The 12084-nt window shown below is 41.1% G+C and overlaps 1 protein-coding gene across 9 annotated transcripts in view; it reads left to right on the forward strand.

The window, feature by feature from the left end:
* Nucleotides 1–12084, forward strand: part of corin (corin, serine peptidase) — a 192973-nt gene that overhangs the window by 65157 nt on the left and 115732 nt on the right. For 8 of the 9 annotated variants that reach the window (XM_063043192.1, XM_063043195.1, XM_063043193.1 and 5 more), the window contains one exon: nt 2134–2309. The exons of the other annotated variant lie outside the window; for it this stretch is intronic. In XM_063043192.1, coding sequence (XP_062899262.1) covers nt 2134–2309 — 176 coding nt within the window. The remainder of the gene's footprint in view (nt 1–2133; nt 2310–12084) is intronic. 9 annotated transcript variants of the gene reach the window in all.

The raw sequence follows: 12084 nt of genomic DNA on the forward strand, positions 1-12084 counted from the left end.
GGGCTGAACGGGAAATTGGGTCAGTCATGATGAAATGGCGTAGCCGCCTCGATGGGCTGAATGGCTTAATTCTGCTCCTATATCTTATGGTCTTATACTATCCAGGTGTCTCTTTCATGTCCACAGAATCTCCTGCCTGCTCTGCAAATTGTGGAATCCCCTATCACTACAGCATTCCTCTTCTCCTCCCTTCCCTTCTGTCCAAAGAACCAGACTCTGTGGCAGAGATCTGGTCACCATGGCTTCTCCCTGGTAGATCGGCCCCCAGGCAGTATCCAAAGCAGTACACTGTAGTTATTATTGAGGGGAACAGCCACAGGAGTTCTTCGCACTGGCGGCCCATTTCCTTTCCCTCTCCTGACAGTCACCCAAATACTGTCCTCCAACTTAGGAACCACTACCTCCCTGTGGCTGAAGGTTCAGTTCCTTAATATAGTCTTGAAGAAGCTGCAGATTGATGCCCTTTGTGCAGGTGTACTTGTCAGGGAGACAGGAGGTCTTTCAGAGTTCCCACATCCGACACAAAGAACATACCATTAACCCTAGACCCATTCTCACTGCACGATCTATGTACAAATAGAAAAGAAACTTGGCAGAGACCTGGTTGCTGCAGTTTCCCCCGGTATGTCTTCCCCCTTTGCACCACCCCTCAACAATATCCACAGCGGTATACTTATTAATGAAGGGAACAGCTGCAGGGTTACGCTGCACTGTTGCTTTTGGAAAATAACATTCCAGAACCAAAGTGTTTATAGAGGAAGAATAGGATCTGTTTAATATCGTCGCACATATGGCTATTAAGTATGCAAGTTTTAATAAATACACTAACATCATGTAATATATCATTTATGCTACTGCATACATTCAATAGTATTTCATGTTGGCATTAATGCCTCCTTTCAAATACTTCATAAAACATGACAGTACTAGTGCCTTCCTCTGTCGCAATGAGTGATCACTGGCTGATGGGAATATCTACTGTTTATTTTGTCATCTCATGTAAAAAAAAGACTATTCAGGGAATATATTTCTTCTTCTCAGCCTAATTTGCTTTTCCTCTTCAACAAATGTTTGTGGCCAGAAATGTTTCTTGCTGTTCTGTGAAACCAGTCTCGCACATGGATGAAACACACTTGTGCTTTTGTGATTGGCACTCATATATCTCCCTACAAAAAAGTCTATTGCATAACTCCCCATGAGATCCAAAAGTACTTATTCATGAAGGAGATTAAACTTTAAGGAACATCGTTAGTGACAAGTATATCCTATGCCCTGTGAGAGAGGAGAATGTGAACATTGCAAGACTGATCAAAAGTTCTTACAATAATTAAATGTAATGTTACAAGTGATTCAGAGAGCAAACAACAATAAAGATGTTGGCTTGATGAAGTTTGCTTGTGCACACTGTGCTTTGAGGTAAGGTATTCTTATGGATAACATGGGGTAGGAAATAATAGTTCACAATACAAACCCAGAGGACAACAGAAATAATTAATGAAGACGGGTCAAAGGCACCAAACTGAAGCTGCGAAAAATGGAAACATGAGGAATTCTGCAGATGCTGGAAATACGAGCAACACACATCAAAGTTGCTGGTGAACGCAGCAGGCAGGCCAGGCAGCATCTGTACCCCTTCCTAGAGATGCTGCCTGGCCTGCTGCGTTCACCAGCAACTTTGATGTGTGTTGCTGTGAAAAATGGATATCTTGCCCTCTCTAATGAGACCATTAAACATCGCCCTGTACAATAAAAGACCTCTGGATTTATGGAGGTGGAGCTTGGCATGATTTAGCTCCTCCACAAGATATGAATGTTTTCTGTCACTGATTTTCTATCTCAGTCTCTAATTTAGTTCTACTCAGCAGTCATCCACTCTTGAGGCTCCAGTCCTCATTCTGATGAGTCTTGCAAGGGTGTGCAGGGATCCTACCCTACTCTGCAACCATGTAGTGCCAATGGAAATTTAGGTTATCCGCCAATAATGCACATTGGCTTTTATTTTAAGCAGTTAAAATTTTTTTGGGCTATTGTACATGTTCTTAAATATATTTATATTTTCAAGTTATAAAATCCAGTAAGTAGGTGACAATATTATACTTTATAAACTTTATTCATTTTATCTTATTTGTCTAGATCAATAATGCTACCATGCATGTCATTCTGTGAGGAGGCAATGGAAGGTTGCGGAATGCTGTTAAAAATTCTGACTACAAATTGGTCAGGTTTCAATTGTTCTTGGCTTGTCAATGACACAGGAATGGAAAACACCAACAGGATATGTTTCTCACCGCAACAATTGGAAGGAAAAAGTAAGCCGACTGTTAAAATTTTATTTTTCCTGCAGCTTCTTAATTGAACTTATTGCCCTGCATCACAAGACCAGCCTTCTGTTTGTAGAGACTGATTTCCATCATTCTATACTGTTTTATTGTGACATTTAAAATCTTAGGTTTTGAAAGACTTTTAAAGTACATTATGCTTGACTCATTGAACAGTCTATCCAGTAGATGTCAAAAACCTGAGTAGGCATATTATATCTACCTTTAAATTTACAACTTTTTTTTTGCTGTTACCGATTTCTTTCTTGGGTTGTTGTCCTGATAATTGAATTAGAATTTTGTTTAATCTAAAAAGGTAGCACTCTATGTTTTTAACAGTATGTTATTAGTCCAGTATACAAAAAGTCAGTGGCCAGTTTTATTAAGTACACCTATACACCAAATACCTAATCAGCAATTTAATGCATTAAAGCAAGCAGACATGGTCAAGAGGTTCTGTTGTTGTTCAGACCAAACATCAGAATGGGCAAGTTATGTGATCTACTCTGACAGTGGATTGATTGTTGGTGCCAGACGGGGTGACCTGAGTATCTCAGAGAAACTGCTGATCACCTGGGATTTTCATGCCCAATAGTCTCTACAGCTTACAGAGAATGGTGCGATAAACAAAAAAAAATCCAGAGCTTAAGTTCCGTAGATGAAAACATCTCGGTAATGGGAGAGGTCAGAGGAGAATAGCCAGACTACTTCATGCTGACAGGAAGGTGACAGTAACTCAAATAACCACACGTTACAACAGAGAGGTACAGAATTCACAAAATGTCGAAACTCGAAGTGGATGGACTACACACAGCACCAGAAGATCATGAACATACACTCAGTGGTCACTTTATTAATTAAAGGAGGTGCCTAATGAAGTGGCCTCTGAGACTACTGTATATGCAGTGGGCACATTTAGAGCTTGGGTAGTTATTTTTTGATTCCCATTTTGACTCTATTTTGTGAAAGGTTCTCCCACCTGTTCAAGTTAGTTATTCATCATGGGTTTGTCTAGAATATAAATATAGATTTATGAAGCACGTAATTTGATCCAAATTTCCTCTTACGTCTTTGCCAACAATTATTTAATAGGGGTGGGCAAAAATATGAGGGCTTAGATATAATAGGAAGTTCTAATTTTGCTTAGAAAGGTTTTATTGTTATAATTATTCAATTCTTATAAGAAGCATTCAATAGATTGAATGAAAGCTCCAAAATTTCATTTTATGCATTTTGATTCAAATCATTTGTGTAAAGATAAATTACCAACCAGTCCTGAGAATGCTGAATATGGCCTGTGATATGAAGAACGGGTAGTATCATTGGATTTAACATAAATGGTAAAAAGAATGAAAAATAAGGAGAAGTGTTTTTACTTATAATATTTTTGTGAATGTAGAACAATATATTAAAAAGTTGTGAGAGACAGATGTGCCCACAGGCAGGTGTATCATCTTTGGCAAAATTAAATTAGATAATTTATTCACCCGTGGCTTAGCTTTACACTGTATTATGAACTCTGTTACTATAAGATTCAGGGTTTCTCATGAACGTTTTCTTCCAATGGTTAGGAAGGCACTAGACTGACGTTTGAACATTGACCTTTTCCATTAAAGGGGTCGGATTGGTTATTGAGTGGGGCAGAAGTGGGGTCTGCTGATTTTTTCAATAACTTTGGCTCAGTGAGGCGTCACCTTGAAAGTGGCCATGCTTCATCTCCCTGCGCTCACTGCTGGTCTCACGCTGTTGTGCAGCAGGAGCTCATATGAACTCCCTCATGGAATTCAGTGCCAATGAACATGTTTTGTTTCTTGAGAAAATATTATGGCAGTTATATGTGAGTGTAAGCCGTGAAGCTATGTGATTCCTAGAATTTAAGCAAAGCTTATTTCCTGAAAGAGTTTTTCAGAAGAATGCAGCTGACTACCTCTGAGGTTTTACAAATCGATGCAATGTTCATTGCATATGCCACACTTGGCTCACTCATGCCTGGCTGGACAAATTAACTTTTTACAGATTTCTGAGTGGGAATGCACAGGATGATATGAGGGAGTATTTGTTTCTGTTGGGTCACAAGCCACTTTCAATGCATTTAAACTTCCAATATCACAAATTTAATTTCAGGCCCCAGTGCAGAGAAGGTCTAGCTTTCTACAATAGAAGAACAGAAGCAGAAGTTGAAAGAGCAAATCAAGTTAGTTTTCAGTAGGAGATGAGAGGGGGATGCAAAGATAATGTCTGTTTCAGGGTAATGTAAAAAATGGTTTAATGGTGGCAGTTACTGACACATTAAGCTTTTTTCTTTTTGTTTTCCTCTTTGAGTATCACCCAGCATGCTAGGTAGATAGATATAGATAGATAGGTAGATATACTTTATTGATCCCAAGGGAAATTGGGTTTCGTTACAGCCGCACCAACCAAGAATAGAGCATAAATACAGCAATACAAAAAACACCAACAATCGAACAACAAAATTCAAACTATGCCAGATGGAAATAAGTCCAGGACCAGCCTATTGGCTCAGGGTGTCTGACCCTCCACGGGAGGAGCTGCAAAGTTCGATGGCCACAGGCAGGAACAACCTCCCATGACGCCCAGTGTTGTATCTCGGTGGAATATGACCAGAGTCCGACAGCAAAAAGTTCAATATCCGGTCTGCAAACACGTTTCTCGATCGTAATATGACCCGGATTGCACCATCTGTTGTTAACCAGAACAGTAAGCCCCCAACTCCTTTACGCTTACCGCTCTCAGTGCACTTCCGGTCAGCCCGAATGGTCTGGAAGCCGTCAATGGAAAAATTTTGATCGCATATGTCCTCGTGCAGCCCCGTTCCAGTGAAACACATAACACTGCACTCCCAAAATGTTCTCTGACACCTGGCTAGCGCCGTGAACTCATCCATTTTATTACCCACCGAACTCCTCTTCTCCATAAGTCTCTGTTGTCTCGACCCGGTCCTCTTTCCTCGCCTTTGTGATCCCTCTCTGCATCCCCTGTGTGCTTTCCTCCAGATTTCAGCAGGGGTGTCCGCCGCTCTGCTCGCTAAACCGGCCGGCATAAGCTCAATCAGCTGGTCCCTGGAATAAACAATGCGACCATACTGCTGCCCCGCTAATGAGACATGTCCGAATGTAACTATTTCCAGCGCTAAAAACCCACATAAAACTCTCTCTACCAGCATGTTAAAGAGGGTGCAGCTTCAATGTGTTACTGTGAAAAAAAATACAAAAAAATAACGTAAGTTAAAAAAGTAAGAAGAAAAAAGTAAGAATACTAGTCAGAACAGCTGTAACAGGCTACCTGCACGACTGGCGCATGCGCACACAGACCCATTATGCCTGAACCACTTCTGCAACAGGTGACACATCCAGAGTAGCTTCATCTGATCTCATCTGCCATATATCTTCACCTTTTATTCCCCCCCACTGTGACCTCCACCTTTGTTGTTACCTTGATTAACTTATTTCTTTCTTTCTTGGGTCTGATGAAGAGTTCCTCATTTAAAACATTTTTCTTTCCATTGAAGTTGCTTGATCTGCATAATGTTTCCAGCACTTTCCTTTCCCTTTCCTGTCATGTTGGCTCAGTTTTGCTTATCCTGTTGGTACCTGTTTGGTTTACCAAGGCAGATCCCATAATGTTGTCATGGTCAACTCATTACATGGACAAGAGATTTTGTGTACTGGTAATTGCTGCCATTAACCATTTTAACTCATCTTATCATCATTTTATCATCCCCTTGGTTTTGCACATACCTCTCGTACCTGCTCTCCTTCTGAAAGTTAACATAAATCTTCCGCTTTTCCAATTCTGACAAAGAGTTATGGCTGAAATGTTGACTGTTACTCTTTGGACAGATACTACCCGGCTTTGCTGAAGTTTTTTCAACATTTTCCGTGAAATAGAAGCCTAGGATTGGGGAACGAAACATAGAGCCAACCACGGAAGCTGCGTTATGTTGGAGAGAATATTATAATCATAAGGTCAAAAGAATGAAGGAAAGAAGAATTGTGATGTTGAGTCACCACTGATCTGTTGGGAATCATGCAGCTATGATTTACCATTTTGTGCCTTTCAGAACTGAAATGGTCATAGCAAGGATAGGAAAAGTGTAGAAATGGGGGCAATTTAGTTGTTACGAGATGCTTGACTCACCTACATAATTTGAAATAAATTATTCCTTTCTCTAAGTACAGTATGATTGACATATTATATAGTAAGTGCCGTGGAAGGAATCTGCACCATGACGCACGACTCCTACTTATGTTCTGGTAGAATAGTGACTGAAGCAGTTCAGAAAGCATCTCATTTCAGCAGAACTTTGCTGAGGCAATTTTTCTTGACTAATGGAGGTCATTTTAGAGAATATTATTGGAACAATCTTCTGCAAAGGGTAATCATTGAGAAGCTTTTAATTGGAACCACCTGTTAAACATGTTCTGTGTCCTTCACATAACAGCGAGTTAATGAATGTAATCCCACTGAGTTCCTTGAAAATATATTGTTGTTATTACATGTCAACAGTGTGCATGGAAAGGGAAATCTGTTTGGAAAGATAACGAGGTTCCCACTGTTTGCTGTGAGTTTTTATAAACTCATATCATTATATTGTAAGTCCAAAAACAAATTAAGTCAGAAGAAAAAGCATTAAAAAACCTTCAGTAATGCATTATTTAACACTTGGATTGTGTTGCAGGCAATCTCAGGTAATCATTCTAATGGACATCAAATTGTCATACATTGTATTCCTCAAAAGTTGCTATAATTGTGCCATGTTGCATTCTGAGAAGGCCACATATTCAGACCTTAAAGGGACTTCCAAGGATCCCTTGTAAGATTGCCAAACACTGCATTCAGCTTTGTTTTACTTTCAGAGATGACCCTTTTGTAAACACATTGATGTAGATTTTGCAGGACAGTGAACCTAAGGAGCAAGGATTTCCTTATTCATTTCCTTATGAAATGTAGTGGGTGAAAGAGACTAGTGTCATAGTTTATATATTTATAAATAAAAAATTTAATTTAGCTTAAGAATTTAAAAATATCTTTCCATGGTTTAAAAACACTCTAAAACATGTTAATTAATTGATCTACTGTAAGTAATGTTCAATTTTTCTTTTGAAGTTTTATGTCTTTGTGAAATTTTTGATTGCTAGTTTCTTTGAATGTCTCAGAAGTATTAGGAATGTTTTAACAAATTCAAGTCCATGGGTCATATAGTACAGAGACAGGTACACTAGCCCATTGTGTCCACACCAATCATTTAGCATCCAGTAATCTCCTGATTCTGTTCACGTTCCTATCAATCTCCCCAGCTTTGATTCCACAGCCATAGATCTATACTAGAGGAAATTTACAGTAACCAGTTAACTGAGCATACCTTTGAGATACGGGAAGAAGCTTGAGCATTTGGAAAAATGTGCAAATTTCTCACAACACCAGAGGTCAGGGTTGAAGTCAGAACCCTGGAACTGTAAAATGCTGCTGAATTGCGCAACATTTCAGTTAATTCAACTTTACTAGTTAACCTTGTGTCAGATTTTGTCGCTCTAGTTGTTCTTGTTGCCTCATTTGTCGACGTTCTCACTATCAGCAGTGTGGCGGCCAAAACTCTTATCTCTGGGCTTGGTTTATCCTTCTTTGAACTGGTAATCCAAAGCACTGCTTTCTGTCTCTCGTATAAAATGCTACCCACTTGTCAGCCCTGTTCCTATTGATCTACACTTTCTCCTGTCATGCAATAATACAATTTTTAAAAATTCCTATCCTTAATTTTAAAACCTCTCTATCTCCAGCATTGGAATCCACCCAGATATCTTAACTTCCCCATATCTGGCATTCTGTCTTAATTGTTCCATCTTTTGCAAACATGGTTTCAAGGTCCTAAAGTCTGCAATTCATGTCCCCAATGTTCCCACTTCTCATGAAAATGCTTCTTAAAATCTACCAGTTTGGCCATATTTTTAGCCACAAATTCTAATCTCCTTGTGCGGCTTCACATCGAATTTTGTTTGAGATTGCCTTGGTGTTTTGCTATGTTACAAGGGATATGTTAAAGAAAATTATTCCTATTGGAATGTTATGGTGATTAAACTTGTCACTAGCAGTAGATCCCTGCTGAGAAAGCCGATGGAGAAAGTTAATGCCTTTGGCTCCGTGGAAGCACGAATCATTGCTCTGAGGGCACAGGGAAACAAAATGGCATTGACCAAGAAGTGCTGCTTGTAGACGGATGACTGCTGTATCTTCCGGCACTCATCTTCTGTTGAACTACTAATCCATGGGCAATGGCTCGAGTTCACCTTCCTAGTAAGTGTTGTCTGTGTCTTTGATACCCAAACGATTGTGCTAGAGGTGTGTGGGTGCTCAGACCAGACACCCAGGAGATAGGTCCAGGCATATAATAAGCAGTGCTTTCTTGATCTTTGCATGAATGGAGGCTTGCAGTAGCCAGGCAAGACATTCACTGACTCAATAGCTCGTCATCCATGATCCTGCTGGTCAGTCACACGAGAGGAGAAACATGGGAAATTTATTTATTAATTTATTTGTTTATTGAAATACAGGGTGCAGTAGGCCCTTCCGGCACTCTGAGCCACGCCACCCAGCAACCCCCCAATTTAATGCTGTAGCCTAATCACGGGACAATTTACCATGACCAATTAATCTACTATCTAGTATGTCTTTGGACTATGGAAGGAAATTAAAACACCTGGAGGAAACCCATGCAGTCACAGGAAGAACATACAGACTCCTTACAGGCAGTGGCAGGAAATGGTAGTAAAGAACCTCAACATAGGCAACCAGAAGCTATACATCCATAAAAAAAAAATCACAGGCTGACTTACTTTATAATTTATACTTTATTGTTGCCAAACAATTGATACCAGAGTGTACAATCATCACAACGATATTTTATTCTGCGCTTCGTGCTCCCTGGAGTACAAATCGATAGTAAATATTAAAAATTTAAATTATAAATCATAAATAGAAAATTGAAAAGGGAGAGTAAGGTAGTGCAAAAAACTGAGAGGCAGGTCCGGATATTTGGAGGGTACGGCCCAGATCTGGGTTAGGATCCGTTCAGCAGTCTTATCACAGTTGGAAAGAAGCTGTTCCCAAATCTGGCCGTACGAGTCTTCAAGCTCCTGCGCCTTCTCCCGGGGGGAAGAGGGATGAAAAGTGTGTTGGCTGGGTGGGTCGTGTCCTTGATTATCCTGGCAGCACTGCTCCGACAGCGTGCGGTGTGAAGTGAGTCCACGGACGGAAGATTGGTTTGTGTGGTGTGCTGGGCCATGTTCACGATCTTCTGCAGCTTCGTTCAGTCTTGGACAGGACAACTTCCATACCAGGTTGTGATGCACCCTAGAAGAATGCTTTCTATGGTGCATCTATAAAAACTAGTGAGGGTTTTAGGGGACAGGCCAAATTTTTTCAGCTTCCTCAGGAAGTAAAGGTGCTGGTGGGCCTTCTTGGCAGTGGACTCTGCTTGGTTGGAGCAAGTCAGGTCATTTGTGATATTGACCCTGAGGAACTTAAAGCTTTTGACCTGTTCCACTTGCTCACCACCGATGTAAATGGGGTCGGGCGGTCTGCTACTCCATCTGAAGTCAACAACAAATTCCTTCATCTTGCTGACGTTGAGGGATAGGTTATTGTCTTCGCACCATGCCACCAGGTTCTTAATTTCCTCTCTGTACTCAAACTCATCATTACCCGAGATACGGCCTACAATTGTTGTGTCATCAGCAAACTTATATATTGAGTTTGATGGAAACTTGGCTACACAAACATGGGTGTACAGTGAGTACAGCAGGGGGCTGAGTACACAGCCTTGTGGGGCACCGGTGCTCAGAGTGATTGTAGAGGAGAGCTTGTCCCCTATTTTTACAGCCTGGGTCCTGTCTGTGAGGAAGTTGAAGATCCAGCTGCAGATCTGAGTGCTAAGGCCCAGCTTCTGGAGCTTAGGAACTTGGTGCACTTGCAATAAACTGTTTCAAGAAAGAATGCACACTTTCCTCCGCTATCAGATTCTGAATGGACAATGACCCCATCAACACTGCTCACTATTTTTACTCTCTTTTTGTGCTACTTACTTTGGTGTATCTTACTGTATTTAATGGTCCTGGGTGTATATATTCTAAGACTTTTGCACAGTACTATATTTGTCAATGTGGAGCGGAGACCGTGTTTGTAAATCCGGTGGGAGCAAAAGATGTTGGGAATCATGAGGGTGGAATGCTGTGCTACAGGTGGCAGAGAAGGAGTGCCAGGGTGGGAGCAGCACGGGTACAGACACACCCAGCCCTGAGACACCAGGCAAGGTCACTGGATTCTAAACAATTGGTTTATTGATTATTATAGAATGTGCTTCCTGCTCCTCACCCCTTCCAATTTTCCCAACCATGATTGCTAAGGCTACTGGGGAGAGTTTAAACTAGAATTGTTGGGGGGTGGGAACCAAACTGAAGAGACTGGGGAAGAGGTGGTTGGCTCACAAATAGAGAAAGCTTGGAGATAGTGTGTGAGGGAAGATAGGCAGGTGATAGAGAAGGGACGTGCTCAGACTGACGGTTTGAGATGTGTCTATTTTAATGCAAGGAGTATTGTGAACAAAGTGGATGAGCTTAGAGTGTGGATCAGTACTTGGAGCTATGATGTGGTGGCCATTACAGAGACTTGGATGGCTCAGGGACAAGAATGGTTACTTCAAGTGCCGGGTTTTAGATGTTTCAGAAAGGATGGGGAGGGAGGCAAAAGAGGTGGGGGCATGGCACTGTTGATCAGAGATAGTGTCACGGCTGCAGAAAAGGTGGACATCATGGAGGGATTGTCTACGGAGTCTCTGTGCGTGGAGGTTAGGAACAGGAAGGGGTCAATAACTCTACTGGATGTTTTTTATAGGCCGCCCAATAGTAACAGGGACATTGAGGAACAGACAGGGAAACAGATCCTGGAAAGGTGTAATAATAGTAGAGTTGTTGTGGTGGGTGATTTTAATTTCCCAAATAACAATTGGCATCTTCCCTAGAGCAAGGGGTTTAGATGGGGTGGAGATTGTTAAGTGTGTTCAAGAAGGTTTCTTGACACAACATGCAGATAAGCCTACAAGAGGAGAGACTGTACTTGATTTGGTATTGGGAAATGAACCTGGTCAGGTGTCAGATCTCTCGTGGAAGAGCATTTTGGAGATAGTAATCATAATTCTATCTCCTTTAAAATAGCATTGGAGAGAGATAGGAACAGACAGTTAGAAAAGCATTTAATTGGAGTAAGAGGAATTATGAGGCTATCAGGCAGGAACTTGGAAGCTTAAATTGGGAACAGATGTTCTCAGGGAAAGGTACGGAAGAAATGTGGCACATGTTCAGGGGATATTTGTGTGGAGTTCTGCATAGGTACATTCCAATGAGACAGGAAAGTTATGGTAGGGTACAGGAACTGTGGTGTACAAAGGCTGTAGTAAATCTAGTCAAGAAGAAAAGGAAAGCTTACGAAAGGTTCAAACAGTTAGGTAATGTTAGAGATCTAGAAGATTATAAGGCTAACAGGAAGGAGCTTAGGAAGGAAATTAGGAGAACCAGAAGGGGCCATGAGAAGGCCTTGGCGGGCAGGATTAAGGAAAACCCCAAGGCATTCTACAAGCATGTGCAGAGCAAGAGGATAAGATGTGAAAGAATAGGACCTATCAAGTGTGACAGTGGAAAAGTGTGTATGGAACCAGAGGAAATAGCAGAAGTACTTAATGAATACTTTGCTTCAG

This window comes from Mobula hypostoma, chromosome 3 (assembly GCF_963921235.1).
Source record: "Mobula hypostoma chromosome 3, sMobHyp1.1, whole genome shotgun sequence".
NCBI classification, from domain to species: Eukaryota; Metazoa; Chordata; class Chondrichthyes; order Myliobatiformes; family Myliobatidae; genus Mobula; species Mobula hypostoma.